The sequence below is a fragment of the Empidonax traillii genome, unplaced genomic scaffold (assembly GCF_003031625.1).
Source record: "Empidonax traillii isolate 1590-97213 ecotype Southwest subspecies unplaced genomic scaffold, ASM303162v1 scaffold25:size3598162, whole genome shotgun sequence".
Taxonomy (NCBI): Eukaryota; Metazoa; Chordata; class Aves; order Passeriformes; family Tyrannidae; genus Empidonax; species Empidonax traillii.
In genome coordinates, this window is record NW_020955218.1 from 160,407 (window position 1) to 177,079 (window position 16,673).

Genomic DNA, 16,673 nt, shown 5'->3' on the forward strand with positions numbered 1-16,673 from the left:
CGCTGTGCCCCCCGTGTGTTGAGTAATGCTTAATTTAGGGGATCTTTGGCTGAGAATCGCTCCTGCTGCCAGCCTGTCATCACATACCTTACCTATGGCTTTGCACCGGCGTGGTTTAGAAAGTGCTTGTCATTGTGTTGTGTCGCTTCACAAAGGACACTCACTTAGGCTGCGGTTTGGTTTTGTTATGCAAATGCTGCAGCTGAGAGAGATCAAACTGAGTGAGGCAGAAATTGCAGATCATCATGGAGAGAAAAATGCGTTTCTTTGTTCTGAGGTCACTGCTGAGTAGCCGGAACTGCTCTCCTTAGTTTATAGCCAGAGACCCATCCCAGTAAAACCTAAACCGGAGGACATCCATGCTTCCCGTGGGAGTAGGCTTTTCTTGCAAGCCTTTGCTGTATATTTTAATCACAGCATTGTGACTGAACATCACCTGTTATCCTGGGTGGCAGGAGGAGCCTGAAAAAAACGTTTTATTTGTAACATCCAGGGGGGAGTAGGGAGGGAAACCACTCAGTTTCTGCTAAAATAACATGACATGCTCTATGCAGTTCTTGTATTCCCACTGCTGCCCTGGCATAGGCTTAGAATATGACCATACCTGGATATCTGCTGTTGCATAAATACAAGAGTCTGACATTTCATTCATCAAATCCTATTTACAGTTTGTGTTCACCAAGTGAAAAATCTGTTTGCCCTACAGTCCCTTCCACCTGTCTCCTCAGAGCATATAGCTATCCCAAGAAACTGTTGACACTGAAACTCATTTCCTGTAGCAATGTCAGTTCTTCTGCCTAGCTTGGCTTTATGGAAAATCTTAGAATTTAAATGTATATCCAACCTGAAGGCAGCTAACTGTGAAATCTGTGTGCACTTTTGAAAAATTCAGTTTCCTCAGGTGATCTGGAGCCATTTGGGCTCCACTCCTAACTTTAATGTTAAGATATTGTGAATAGCATTCAGGAATTACTTAATATTTTAGTGCTGCTATTAAAATGGTGATTAATAATGCCCACTTCAAATTTTCACAAATTGAAAAATAGATATGTGAAAAGATTCTCTGAAAGGGGTAAAATTTAAGCTAAGTTTGCTTAGTGTTCTGTAACTGGAAGGTTATTTGTGCTGCAGAAGTATCGTGTACAAGAAGACTACAAAGAAAATAAAGATTGTACCTTCTGCTCTAGCAGAAAGCCATTGCAATAGCATGGAGGGAAGAGCAGTAAATTAATGAGATGGCAGACAAAGGAAAGGAGGAGAAAGTAATTGAGGAAAGCAAATTGACAGAGACACAGAGTGACTGCATGAGGGAAGAGTAGAAGAAAAGCCTGATGGGAAATAAGAAGAAAGAAAGGTCCAGAACAAACTGGGAGAGGAAGTCAGCTGTTAATGATAGTGAAAAAAGGGTTTCCTGGGCTCTTCTTGACCCTGAAGTTCACTTGGAATTTGTTATCATTTTGGTAAAATATATTTAGGTGAATTTCTCAGCATTGTTGTAGTGTGACTAGTACTGAAGGCATCCCATGTTTGCAGTCTTATCTGCTGTATGTTCGTAAATGCAGGTGTGTAAAAAAATTGAAGGTGTATAATACTCCAGACCTCACTTTCAAAAGCCCTTCAAAACACTCTGACGGAATTCCATTGTCATATCAAACCTATATTATGCCTGGTTTAAAGGGGCACTGGGCTGATAGTGCTACTGCTGCCACAATATAACAATAACAGGAGAAACCTTGACATTTTCCTTCAAATGCCTTTCCCCCACCCTCTCTGCAACTGCACATTTTAAGGCTTTCAGCCCATCAAAATAACTCAGAAGGCAAATGGAGTCTGTGAGCTCACAGTCTGGTTTTTGGGAGATGGACAAACTAATGTCATATGGAGCCTGGTTTGGCATCAATTCACAGAGAGGATGAGTTTTTGGCATGCCATGTTGGATAATGTTATCATCTCTGCCGGGTACCAGGGGAGCAGATGTTCCCTGGGTGGCCCCAGGCTGGTAGTTATCATATGTACACTTGACAAAATTCTACAGAGCAGGCTGTTTGAAACATTCTGAGACTTCCATGTCCTGTCTGTTCAGTGCTGTTTGGTGGCTGGTTTGGCCTGGCACCTTTTCAGACTAGCTCAAATCAATTAATATATGTTATTGAGCTTAAACCTGTCCTGGACAAGATCTATGGCAACATCACCAAATAGAGAAGAGTAGTGACAGTCTTTGGTATCAAAGTCCACAGTATTTGAAGTTTTCTGTTAAAGAAAGGAGTCCATTTTATGTGACTGGGTCACAAATGCCAGACATCAGGTTTTCAGTGTTCAGAATCAAGTAAACCCTGTGGTTCATGGAAAGTTTTAAAGTCCTCTTCTTTTAAAAGTTGTGCCAGAATTAGGGCCAGACATGCATCATAATTAGGAGTGACACTATACAGACTTTTAAGAAAGGAAAGCTGCTATTCTTGACTGTATGAGAAAGAAGAGATCACTGCTGTGCTTAGGAGTCTGGATAGGTTAGGGAATGGCACTATGGGTTAGTCAAACCAGAGCAGAACAGGTAGCCTTTCCTAGGGCAGCTTTCCTATACATTCTGGCATGGCAGTTCACATCTATTACTTATGTGTGTATGGATCCTCGTAAAAGGAACAAGGAAGCATAGACAGGAAGAACTTCCAGTCCAAATTAATAAATCCAGGGCTGACTGCATTGAAAAGTAATGGCTATTTCCTGAGAAAATGGTAAGTTGAGTTGTAGATTCAATGAGACCGATTCCATTTAATTAACCTCCATTTCCCCTATCCCACCCCAGCCCCAAAGCCCTCTCTGGCACAGTGGGGAGAGCCTATGCCATAGTCAGTCTGGAGCTGTGTGTGCTCTGGCTGGCAGGCAGTGTTTGTACGTGGAATTATCTACTTGAGTGCTGAAAACAGAGTATTGAGCAGTTGAGCTCAACCTGCTCCCACAGTCCAAGGACAAACACTGTGTTTCTCTCTTCTACCCATCTGCAACTTTTCACAGGACTTTGACAAATATTTTAAAGACAGCTTCTCCTTTGAGAGGGTTCAAACAGGCCTGGGTTCATTGATCTTGTTGTGGTCCAGGGAGATGGGGACATAATAAAAACATGAAGATACATATCTTTTCCTTTTATGTGACCTAGGTAAAAAATAAGCAAAAAGCTTAATGGTTTGTGGATATTATGAGAAGGGTAGTTTCAAGAAAGAAAGTGGATTATCACTGGGGAAAGAAAATGGTTAGGAAAAAAATATGAAGAGTATTACTGAAAGACTGTGGATGTCTTGACTTCTCAGTGCAAACTTGAAACTGTCTTGTAAGTCTGTGTCTGAAAAAGAGTAAATGATCAGTATTGTCTGGTAATAGAAACCACCAAGTATTTTAAATGTTTATACTCATTTTAAGTGTTGAAATGTTTAAATGTTAAACTCTGTTTATAATGAAAGAGATAGTTTAAAATGAAAAAGATTAACCCTGATTTGCTGCAAAGATCAGATGGAAGAACAAAGTCTACCTACAAACTTCTGTTATATCTCAAGTATTTTCCAAGTATGGATTATTTACCAAGTGTGGGTTACCATTTATCTGCCCTTTCTTCATGTTAGATGAATATTTATCTAATGTTCTTTTTTCAAAAGGAAAGAAGAAGCAGGAGCTAACAAACCAAACTAGTTGAAGAACTTGCAATGTTCTTGTTGGAATTTTCTTAGGACTACTCTAATTTGTAAAGACAAAATTAGCAGGGAAGAAGGGATGTCTAACCTACTGCAAAAGATCATTAAAGAAGTCTCTCAAGGGGGGTTGGCAAGGTTTCCATTGCTTTACCAATTCAGTAGATGGACTTCAAAATTTTTGGTAAATGTTTCACGTTGCTGCCATGAAGTAGGTATACCAAATCCCATATTCCTAAATTAAGCAAAGCAGTTCAGGGAAAGTCATGATCTGCCCTGGGATTATTAAGTATGGCTTTCCTTCTACTTCTCTCTTCAGAATTTGAAAACTGAACCACTTGATGGTTTCCAGTAGTTATACAGTGAACCCATAATACAATAAGAAATAAAACCTGCTACTAGGCATTAGCCACGTACATATTAATGTATGAAATACATTTTTTCCCCACTTACTGAAGTGTACTCAAAAGGTTCCAAACACTGAACAACTGTTTATTTGAATGGATTTTCTGTAATTTGTCTTCTTACTGAGCTCTGATATAAGCTGCACCTTACTGGGTACCACAGAATTATGGAATATGCTGAGTTTGAAGGGACCCACACGTTTGGTGTAGTATCAGTAAACATGTTTTTCTGTTACTTTGGTTGGTTTTTAACTGGTGTTTCTATTTCTTCTGTATTTGACAGAAAATGAACTGGCAACCCCACCTTTAGATGGCATCATCCTTCCAGGAGTGACAAGGCAAAGCATTTTGGATCTGGCACGCAACTGGGTGAGTGTTTTGGCCTTGGCAGTAATAGTTTCAAATGTCATGTTACAATGTCAACAGAAATATACATTTCTGGTGCTCAGTATCTTAAAGTTCAGCTGGTCTGGTTAAATCATGGAATCATAGAATAGTCTGGGTTCACAGAATCATAGAATGACCTGGGTTGAAAGGGACCTTAAAAGATCATTTTGTCCCACCCTCCTGCCATGGGCAGGGATACCTTCCACTAGACCAGGCTGCTCAGATCCCCATCCAACCTGTCCTTGGAAAGAACATTTAAAGGCCCTTTTCCAACCTCCCTGCTATGACTAAGGACATCTTCAACTAGATCAAATGGCTCAGAGTCATATCCAACCTGTCTGAAAATCTACTTCCAAGGTCCCTCTGGATGGCATCCCTTCCCTCCGGCATGGCAACTGTGCCGCAAAGCCTGGAGTTTCTGGCAAACTTGCTGAGGGTGCACTCAATCCCTTAACCTAAATGGGAACTAAGGGCACGCAAATTCATAGATTCCCAACAACATCAGGATACCCACACCTGTCACACAGAACAATACCAATCTTGTTAAAGTAGCTCTGTGTAGTATTTAACATGAAAATTCCCATTAAATCCACTGGTACCAGCAACTTAAAGCAAGGAAACAAAGAATTACCATGCATGACCATTGATATACTTCAGTCATCAGCACGCTGTTTCTCCATTTAGTTCTCATGCTTCCAGCCTTTTTTCCACTAACTAGCATGCAGCCTAGCTAGCCACAGTCTTGAAGTCATCTGTCTGCTTCCAGTTCCTGTTCTGTACTGTAACCATCCAAGAACTTATTTGGACACTTGGGACTACCTCATATCTTGAAATGCAGCAATCTGTTCACTCTGCCTGTACTGCATTCAAAGGTTTTACTGTGTCTTGGGTAAAAATAAGGGATCATCACTCCCAGTATCCTGTCTCCTGGTTTTGGCCAGGTTTGTGTTTAGGGTGGAACAGCAGGAATAACGCAGGCATGTGTGATACTTTCTCCCCGGTATTAACTCAGCTTCCAACCACACGTGTCTGAAAGACTTCCAGAAACAGAGTTCACAGTTATATCACTTAAACCAAACTTGCAGTGAGGAGTGCTGGGCATGTATTTCATGGCTTATGTGTGCCTCTGATGAGCAGCCCTGAATTTTTATGTATCTTTATTTGTATTTGCACTCCCCAAGTGCAGACATGCACACTGGTCAGTCTTACCTTACAAGACAGGCAGGCATTTCCAGCTGATAGGGCTTTTTTTGTGAGATGCCAGATTGTCACCTTAGTCCTTTTAAATAATCTACTCTCACCTTAGTCCTTTATTAAATAATCTACTCTCACAAAGGCTGTTCTCTTCTTCCTGACATCTGTTCCCTAACCTGTCTGAAACCCTGCCTCTCTCTCTCCAAATGCTGTCCTGTCCAGAGCTAATCACATTTTCTGCCATCATAAGCATCTTTGTTTCATGTTAAAAAGCTTGCACATAAAACAAGGGCTAAGCTTTAGTTTGGTCTGATAGGACAGTAATGTCCCTATAAATCCATGAAATAAAAATATCAAAGTTTGATGTTTATTTTTTTCTTTTAAACACATCACCTCAATCAGTTGCTATGCATTCTTCAACACTTCTAAGAGGTAAAACACTTCCAGTATTAAGACTGCCCAATGTGAATTGCTTTACTCATACCTACAGTACAGTTAATTTTTGTATGTGACAACTGTGTGCGTGCTACAGAGTCAAATTTCACTAGGGATTAAAAATATATATCACATCTAGTTGGCCTTGCAGGTGGAATTAACAGAATGTATTTTGCTTAGGAATCAGTGATTCTGAGGTGGGCTGCAAAGACTCTCTTGATGTTAATGAGTAATTTTTGGACAAAGTCAAGCATGTTAGACTCCATGAGTAATCAGATCCTATGTCACATAACAAATGACAAATTCTTTGATGTTACTTCCTAATGTGATTCTGTACTATACTGTTATTCTGATATTCTGTACTAAAACAGAGGGAAGTGTCACTTAACCATCAGCAATTTGTCTGGCAAACCATTATCTCTGTTGAAGGTTGTTCTTTTGAATAGAGTTTATGTTGTGTGATTGTGGGAGGTTTGAAAAGATCACAAGAGCAGAGCCAAAACCTGACTGATTGCCACTAGGCTAATAGTTCTATTAAAGATATTCTTAACATGGAAAACAAAAATGCAAACGTTTTAAAACTTTTTACAATTTTTATGGTGGATTCTTCTTGTGCAGGGAGAATTCAAAGTGTCTGAGCGATACATCACCATGAGTGATCTGACAGCTGCCTTGGAAGAGGACAGAGTAAAGGAGATGTTTGGTGCTGGAACAGCTTGCGTTGTATGTCCTATCTCTAAAATTTTATATAAGGGCAAGGTAAGAAAATGTCTCTTTTTTTCCTTCCTTCCTTCTTTTTTCAGAATGTTATCATAATTAATTGCAGCTGAAGCAAAAAACAAGGGAGATAGAAAAGGAGTGCTGCCTGAAAAGATAAACAGCGTCAGTATGTTGTTTCCCAAGAGAGTTACTGATGTGTTGTCAGAAGGGAACTTTCTCTCTTGTCTTCTGGGTTTTTTTTTAATAAATAAAACCACAAAATTTCAATTCCATGGAAAATTATTTAAAAAAAAAAAAAAAAAACCAGCACAATTGCCACCCCCCAGGTTGTTTGCAAACACAGACAAATACATTCTCCTATGTTTCTTTTACTGAACATTCTTTTCCAAAGCTAAGGCACCTGGGAAAGGTGAGGAGAGGAAAGACTTTGACAGGGAACCAAATTTCTGGGCCACTGCAGTGTTTCCTTCACAAGTTTATCTCTTCTTTACCCCTTGTCGCAGCTCTGACAGAAGAGCTGTTTCAGGAGGGTGCACAGCTGCTTCCACCTACTATGGATGTTTGGGAGATTTCTCCTGCACAGGTGGAACTCCACAGACATTCCTACTGTTAAGCTGACTTGATGGTATTTAGCCAGCACAGAGTTAGTTCAGAAGGCTAAGAGAATATGAGAAACATCAAGGTGCTGATTGGTAACTTCGACAAATGCAAGTGTTATATTTCTACCCGATATACTTTGAAATGAGATACTGGATATAATGTTACTACTCTTGCCTATACAATATTCCCTCTGTTTTGGACAGATCTTTTGGAAGGCTTAGATTAGCCTTTATTTAAAAAGAGCATAACAGTTCAACTAATCTAACTTTTCACTGCTTCAGCGGGCCCTCCTGTAAAAAAACCATTGCAACAACCTTTGCCTACTCATCAGGAGGTCTAGACAGCACGATAAATATTTATTAAAATTGTTGGCAACCATAAGGCATTCATATGTACATAAGGCTACTATTACACGTTACTCTCTTTTTCTCTCCCCCCTCTCCTACTCCTTTATTCCATGTCAGCATTTGCATATTCCAACTATGGAGAATGGGCCTGAGTTAACAACTCGTTTCCTGAATAAACTGAGTGATATCCAGGTAAGGTGTTTCCTCTTCTGTAACAAGATAAAATAATAATAGGTGAACATTTGAAAGCATTGGAAAATAACTTTTTGTAGTGGTGCTATAGAAAGCATTGTATAATAATATAGACTGTTTTGTTTGGTGTGATTATTCTATCAATTTTCTTCTTTTTTTCCTTTAGAAAATATAATAAGGATGAAATGTAATAGAGTTTTAACCTGTTCATCTTGGAAGCTGGATAAGAATTGCAAGATGTCACTGTTATCAGTGAAATTTAATAGTGTTGTTATAAGTTCCTTTTCAAGGGGAAAAAATAGGATTATGAAGCATCTTAAGAGGCTAAATCAGTAAAGAAATGGGTGAAGCAGCAAACACTCACTGGATGCAGCCAACTGATCGCTGCTTCTCTTAGCATCTTTCCAATCACACAGTCACTTCTTGTTCTTACAACAGTTCCTTTCTCTGTGACTTGCTAAGTATCACAGTCTGTTTGGAATCTGTGCTTTATAGCTATATGCTATATCTGGGCATAGGAGCCAATACCATTTCAGGTAAAGTCAATGATCAGCATGTGATGGCCCTTCTTATTTTAGTTGCCTGTTTTCTTTTCCTTATTTAGTGTTGTTTATGGTGCACCTACTTAAAGAATTAGGTCTTGACAAGTTACAAGCCCCTTTATTTAAGATCCAGCAGCAGTTGCTTGGCAGTGCTGTCAGGATTTCTTCAAATCAAGTCTTATGGTTTCCGTTCTACATTCTTAGCTTTTGGCTCGGTATGCTAGATTTGCCACTAAAATTTTTAACTTCTTACCAGTAATCCTGTGATATGTGTCTTTCTGTCTTGCCCAATAGATAGTGACTGTCTTAAGACAAATTTATCCACCCTGCTCCATGCTCTCCCTGTTCACATAATCACAGAATGGATCAGGCTGGAAGGGACCACAGGGAGTCACCTGGTCCAACCTCCCTGCTCAAGCAGGGCCATCCTAGAGCACACTGTACAGAATTGCATCCAGACAGTTCTTATATTTTTCCAGTGAGGGAGACTCCACAAGCTTTCTGGACATCATATTCCAGTGCATGGTCGCTCCCACAGTTAAGAAGATGTTCTTCCTCATATTTGGGTGGAATTTTCTGTGCATCAGTTTCTGCCCATTGCCTCTTATCACTCTGGTTTTCCATCATCAACCAAGGCTCAAGAGGAGGCTGTAAAAGTGTAGATTGTTACCAAATATTATTTTTCTTTGACATTTTCACTTTACAACTGTGCATATGGACCTTTTTGCTTTCTGTGTACATACCCTGTGTTCATTGGTTACATGCCAAGAGTAAATTCGTTACTCCTGGACTATTATGCATATATTTACTTCTGAGTTCTTGTCCCAGGCCTTCCTTGGGCTCTTATCCAAATGGACCCCAGGATGTCATACAGGAAACAGTGCTGCAACACACAAAATGGAATATCTGATATTCTTAAAATGTCAGGGGAGTTCGTAGGATCTTTGACCAAGATCTTTTATGTTTTCTACCAGGAGGGTAAAAATAAGAGATCTCTGCAGTATCACTGGACTGTGGTCATATCATTTCGACAGTTTGAAGCTTGAAAATTCCAAAGAATTTTCAAGTTTTCAAGAATCAATTTCAATGGGAATTACAGCCAAACATGGCTCTGGTCTCTGTGGTGTTGCCTGAACCAGAGCAATGTATCCATTTCATGCTGAACAACAGACATTTGTAAAAAAGTAAAAATTCTCAGCACCACCACTGTCCTGCATGTGAACTTGTGACCAGGAGAAGCAGGCTCTGTATCCAGTATTATTATACCAGTTCCCTTGTGTACAATGCATGCTTTTTTAACATTTTCATACTCTCTTCATTATTACGTTTCCAACTCTGTTCTCATGCTGCTTATTGTTCTTTCACAAGTCTACTGTGTTCAGCAGGATTTCTTTGGGTGTGAACAGCTGTTCAGTGGAACTAGAGCTGCAGTGACAAATTAGAAACTCATGGGCAGAACTAATTCCATTTCTCATGCCAATTGAGAGAGACAGTAGTAGAACTGCAATACATATTTCCCTTCCTATCACTGAGTAGATATCATGATTACTAAAGGCTGATGAAGAGTTCAGATTAAATCATTTACATTGTATAAAGTAACGGTGTATTTATGAACAAATTAATCATAGCAAACTGACTTCTATAACTCTTTGAGTTAGAGGATTTAGGGATAAGATCCTTTTCTCTGGGAATATACTCACTGAAATACTACTTGGGTGTTTCTGTGGGGTTCCATTCATGCTTTGAGAATAAACAAACTCTTGCTATACCCTTTAAAACATAGATTAAGATGCAGCTTGGAAGGGTTGGATAGAAAGTAAGATGTGTTCCTTATGCTGCATGATAGAAAATATATGTAAACGCTGCAATCAAGACAGCAGTGAACAGATATTTAGTCCACCCCATCTTTCCTCAAAGTTGCACAGTCTAAATGGATAGGCCACTGGAAAACAACCAAGGAAGGAGAATGAATGTGTTAATTCTTATAAAGCAAGACTTGGGTGTGGTGGGCAGTGTAAGAGGGATGGGATTGACAAGCCTGAAGTCACAAAGTCTTTGACAGAATTAGAAAAGGAAGATAAAGCTGCTTTTATTTTCAGAATGAAAACATCTTGATTGTGGTATCACATTTCATTCCCTCTTTAGTTATGGAAGCAGGTGCAAATTGTAGTCAAATGGCAACCCGGACCAATCCTTGCAATTTCTGGTCAGCGTTAGAGCATTACTTGATACTACTATTTAAAACCAACAAAATTTACAAATAATGCCCTGGCCTTTGCCTGCTCCCTGGTTTGGAGGAGGTGGGGATGCCACCTTTTCTCTGGGAGGCAGTGATAGGCAGGTCAAAGACATTCTCTTTTTTCTCCCTTTGCCCCCATCCTCAACAGAATTGCCTCACGTGAAGGTAATTTAATGTTTTGTGGTTAAACTAATGATACATCTGCTTTGCCTTGGTTATAATTCCCAAGGCAACCACACTGACTAGTGGAAATATAAGAAGAAAATCCTTTGAACAAGTAACTTGAGCAAGGTCCTGTGTAGCACCTGACCAGTGTTAATGAACCACATTACAGACTGAAGAAGACGAGCAGCGAAATCAGTAGTGAAAAGAAAAAGTAGATGTGACACATATGAAGGTCATGTAGAGGCTTTACCTGCTGGATTAAACAGTAAAACACAAGCACAATGAACACCACTCCTATGTGGATCTAGAAGTGTGTTTTTTCTGGTTCATCCTGATTTGGAGATGTTGTCTTCTCCCTGTCCCTTTATCTCCTCTCCTGATGATGTAGAACCTGGATTGGAGGATCTCCTTTTATCCATTCTAGATAAACTATCACTAAGTGATCTTTTCAGTCAACATAAAGCCTCTAAAATCAGTCTTTATTTCTTGGTTGAAAGTGTTTTTAAGCTCCCTGAACGTAGCACTATGAGGGAAAGAACTCCCAACTCACATCTGCCTCTCAGTGGGTGTTATTTACTTAGTTGAGCTCTGTGTGTGTTTTGGGGTCTCTCTGGAGCATTGTGTACAGGACTGGTGAAAGAGCTTTAGAACATGGAGCCTATTTAGCAAGCAAAAGTGTTTCCTTGGGACTGTATCCTTTCCTGGAAGGATACAACTCTATGCCATAGGTTGCCTTTGTTTCTGCCTAGTGATCCTGTTTGTTTGTATATGGAAAGATGACTTGTTTTATTTTGGATTACAATTCTCTTTAATTGTACTCTCTGATATTTGTGATGGCTTTATTTCACATTCAGTCAGAATGTTTTAATAAAAAGCCACCTTGAAAATAAAAAGAAATAAAAAGTGTTTGTTTAGTGGAGCTTGAGCAGGGGCTTACTTAGGAGAGAATTAGTGAGCAGGCCTCAGGGAGTAACTGCATTAAACTGATGGAAGTGAGGCAGGACTATTTTTTATCATCTCCAGTTAGTATCAGCATTGCCCCTTCCTAGTCCATCCACTGGAATATGGTTAAAGCTTCAAGCTACTTTTAGGCTATGCTCAAATCAAAGGCAGAAGTAAAGACATAAGAAATAGTGTAAACTACCATCAGAGCAGTGGATATGAATTTTTCTGAGGACAGACCTAAGAATTTATCGTAATTGTACACTGTTTCTTTTAACTTCTATTCTTAAACTCCATTTTTGCTTTGTTTCAGTATGGAAGAGAAGACAGCGATTGGGCGGTGCTGGTGTCATGAAGGTGGACGAGTTCAGACCCTCCAGACAGAACAGACACAAATAATGACAACTTCTGTAGCTGCCAGTGCGTAGCATAGTTTAGGTATCAATTTGCTCCCCAGGATGATTGTTTCCACAATCCGGCAAATGTGAACACAATCATTTTGATTTCTACTGTAATGTCGTTGGTAGAAGCCTGTCTTCTTGGTAGAGGTGCTAAATGTTAGCAATAGAACTTTCCTAATGGTTTTCTTAGTGCCTCCTTACGTACAGTCTGAAAACTTGTAAAATGCTCTTCAACTGCTCTTCAGTTTGGTTTGTTTAGCTGCCATCACCAGCAGAACACGTCGTGTGACACGAGGACATTGCCTGTTTGCTGCTCACAGGGTTCTGTTGGCATTATCCTGCCTTTTGCTCCGTGTTTGGGAAACAAATACATTTAGCCATACGCTCTTTCCTTTCATACTCTGCTTGTATGGGAGATTCCCGAGTTTGCATAGCCCTCTAGATCCCCTCATGCATACTCTGTCAAATAACTCTGTCCTTTGGGCCAAAGCTGTAACTCAGTCTAGCCTGCAATATGGTCCCTGCTGGCCTATTGCCTTTCCCTCCGAGGGGATACGCAGTGGCTGCTTGGACAGTGCATACCTCTCTAGTAGTTGAATACATTCCTCCAGACATGATTTGAAGGGCTTGGTCAGGCCCTGCTGAGACAAAAATTCCCCTTTGTTAGGGCTAGTACGGAGCTGGGAGTTGCGGACACAGTGTTGCCTTCCAGCCGAATGTCTAGAAAATAAGATTAGGCAACTGTGGCTGTGAAAATTCAACCACTCTTCACAGCCATCTAAACTTTGGATTAAGGAATTTCTTTCATCATCCAGTCACGTAATTTAGATCAGCAAAATGTTTTTCTTGTCCCCTTCACTGCTCACTGTGAAATGTATCCAGCCTCCGTTGACATATGTGTACTGTGGAAGGGCTTTCCTATTAAGGAACAAGCAGTGTTGTCAACAAGAAAATGTCTAGCACAAGAGGGAAAGAGCTTTCATTCAAAACCCTGGTGTCGGTCTGGTTAAGCACATAATTCTCCATTTAATGTTACTCTCTCACATGCAGTCTTGATACTTTGGAAGCAATACAGAGCATGTAGCCCCTAGTTAGGGAGATAACTTCTGCAAATGTTCACTAACAATCATTCTGTAATATTTATTAGCTATCTCCTTTTGCACACAGCTTTGCTGAACAGCTTTAAGATCTCTCTTGCCAAAAAGGATCACCATGTTCTGTATCAATGTTCCAAAGTGCTACTTCAGTGTAAAACTGGTGGAACTTTATTGACACTTTATTGGAGTCCTATAAGAAGCAAAAGTGTAACATTTCTTGTCCTAGTTTGCAGCAGAGATGCACCAGTATTAAGGGAAACATTTAGCACTTTATTTTTTTAAGACTCAACAGTATCTCTCCCATGCTATGTAAGTCCGTTGTAGTTACTGGTATTTGTTAATATAGTTTAAAAGGCAAAATATAATTTAAAATAGACCATCCATGCCTTATGCAACTGTTAAAGAATAGCCTTATGGCTTTCCTGTTCATTTTTTGTCAGATTTCAAAGACAACCCTTACTTAGCCATTTCTTTCTTTTGTTCCCTCAAGTTGGGACTTCTCCTATCTATCACTGCAATCCAATCTGATCTTTTAATGAAGAACAGTTGAAGGTTCTCTCTGACAATGTAATCATTGTTAAAATTTGTTGAATAGTTTTTTCTTTAGACTACAACTGCAAGCACAAAATGTTGTTTCACTTACAGTAGCAATAGTATTGTGTGACTGCTTTTCTGACCATCTGAATCTGTACCGTGTGCTGGTCTTCGTTCAGTATCTTACTGTGAATTACAAGCTGCTGGTAGTCTTTCCTTTTATTTAGTTACATGGCTGGAAAAATTACATGGGGAATATGTCAAGATGCAACATGGGGCAGGAAGTTTTATCTGATGAAACCAGTATCGTAACTAAAGAGTGCCTTTACCTAGAGCATGGCATGGAGCTCTCTGCAAGATTATGTAATGACCAACCACATGTGGCTTCCTCTTAACTGAACTATCTAATCTGTCCCTTATGTTCATCTTAGATTTAGCAGCAAAAGGTAAAGTCAAAATATCTCTTTTTCAGGTGCATGGCAAAGTGGTTGTACAATACCTTAACATCTCAGGGTGATGTTAGGATTGACAGTTACCGGATATCAAAAATCCCCATGAAGTCCTCAGTATACCAGCAGTAATCTATTCAGTAGGCAAAATGAATAAGGACCAGTTAGAAGAATTATTTTACTGCAGTGTAAACCTGAAAGTTGTATAAACCTCTTAAATTCTTTGCAAGTAATTTAATGTGAAGAAACCAGATGGTTTCATTTGCTGTGGTTTGCACTGTTTCCTGCACTGACCAGGGAGACACCTTTCCTTTCACTGCACATTTTGAGCTGATGGAGACTTCAAAGTTATGAGAATTGAAACTGGAATGACCCACAGAAATGCATGGTCTTTTCTTGCAGGGAAGAATGAAAACATGTAGTGTGTGTATGTTAACTGTTGTCTTGAAGATCTTGGTTAATTGCTTTACTCTGGCTGTGTCAACTCAAAGTTGTGCTTGTTTCCAAAGGGCATCCAGGGGAATAGGTTCTAGATTTTAAAATGTAAAACCTAAATAAGGGAGCTGACAGCTCAGTATAGTACAGGAAATTCTTCTGGTCTTGCATGCTGTCCTACTTTGAATTCCACCACTGCTTTTTTATCCCATCAACCAAAGGAAAGAAATAATATATGTAAGTGATAGAGAGTATTTGGTATTGCATTCTCCCTGTTTTTGCTTGTAAAATTTAGGAGGGAACTGTGGTATTTCCTGAGCTAATAATAGATTGTAAAAGAACATCTGCACATCTTTTCTCCATGTGCCCTATTTGTTTAATTGCAACAGATTTACATAGAAAGAGTATGGTACATCATAACTAGGCAATTATCCATTCTTCATCACTTAGTTATGGTTCTGGTAATTGATCATTTAAGACATAAGATAGTCTAACATTAGGAGAATTTGAGACTGTTCAAAAAAGATCAACAAATTAATATTGTTGTGTGATATTTGCATAATTGGCTGCAATTATTTAATGTTTAATTGGGTTGATCAAATGAGATTCAGCCTCTCACATGCTTATGTTTTACAAACACTGGTACTTTAGAAGGATAATAATGAATTCTAATTTTCATGTGTTCTTTCTTCTCCCCTTCATTCTTTTGATTATTATTTTCAGTATTGAGCATGTCCTTAATTTTCAGTTTGGTGAGCATGATTCATGCATAAGAAAGAAGTCCGTCAAATAAGAGAATTTTCAGGAAACTGGCATTTCATACAAGCTGTTCTGGTGCCAAGAGTTATGGCTTCAGCAACTGGCATTACTTAACTAGATTCTTAACTGCAATGAGGACAAATTCCCTGAGAATTTACAGTGATAGATGCAGGTGAGAATGCTAATAAAGGTTCCTGGACTAGATAACCTGTTCAGTCCATAGCAGTGCAAAGCAAACATGTTTTTTCTGGGATATAGAAGGGAAGTCTGGTAAGACAAAAGCAAGGTAGTGAGATATTCTCTGCTCAGACATTGTTTACACCTGTTCAACTATCTCAAGCCAAAAAGCAGTTGTCCTCCACTCCTCCTCTTTCTACATAAACTCTTTGGGTTTGCCAAATTCAACATAGAGATATCACAGATCCCCTCCTGTACACTTATTTTATACTTATTTATCATCACGCATGAAGACTGGTAATTTGGAAAAATGTGATTTTTTAAATTAATTTGGAATTCAAGTTATTTTAAATGTCTGTATAATACATGGCATTCCAAGGAGGTAGACAGAAGAACAGCTGGGACTGATTTTATAGCTGCCTAATTAGAGGAGGAACCCTCTTAAATTCAATAGCCTCTCCAGAACAATCTACATAATCTCAACAGATTTCATAGTGTGAACTGTCTGTTGATAGTGCCTTGCTATGGAATAGAATATAGAGGTGGTAGCACAGCCTGCCAGGCTCCAGTTCTCATGTGTTCGTGTCAGGCTTCTGTCGTGAGAGGTGGGCAGGTGTAAATGATGGATGAGCATGTCCTGCAGTGGGATTTCCTTTGCTGTCTTTCTCTGCCTTCCACGTGGACTTGCAGCTCCTTTTCCCCAGCCTTCTGTCATCATGACACTTAGTCTTATACCTAAAAGTGACCATTTAAGCAAATCTTCATTCCTTTTGCTTTTAGCAATAGTGGCAGTTAAAAAACAAACAAACAAACACCCCCACCCCCCAAAAAAAATGTTTTGTTCATATTCCAGGTGTTGAGGGATCAGAATTGTGCTTTACTACCCATTTAATACCCTAACAGACTGCTACTGTCTTTGTGACCCTGGACAAGTTATCTAACCTCTTTGTAAGTGTAGATTAATAGTACTACCA

General features: G+C 39.4%; 1 protein-coding gene across 1 annotated transcript in view; it reads left to right on the top strand.

Annotated features, from left to right (window-relative positions):
- Positions 1-16,263, top strand: part of BCAT1 (branched chain amino acid transaminase 1) — a 58,845-nt gene extending 42,582 nt beyond the window's left edge. The window contains exons 8-11 of the mRNA XM_027905224.1: positions 4,368-4,453; positions 6,719-6,859; positions 7,885-7,959; positions 12,161-16,263. Coding sequence (XP_027761025.1) covers positions 4,368-4,453; positions 6,719-6,859; positions 7,885-7,959; positions 12,161-12,202 — 344 coding nt within the window. The 3' untranslated portion in view covers positions 12,203-16,263. The remainder of the gene's footprint in view (positions 1-4,367; positions 4,454-6,718; positions 6,860-7,884; positions 7,960-12,160) is intronic.
- The last annotated feature ends 410 nt before the right edge of the window (positions 16,264-16,673 follow it).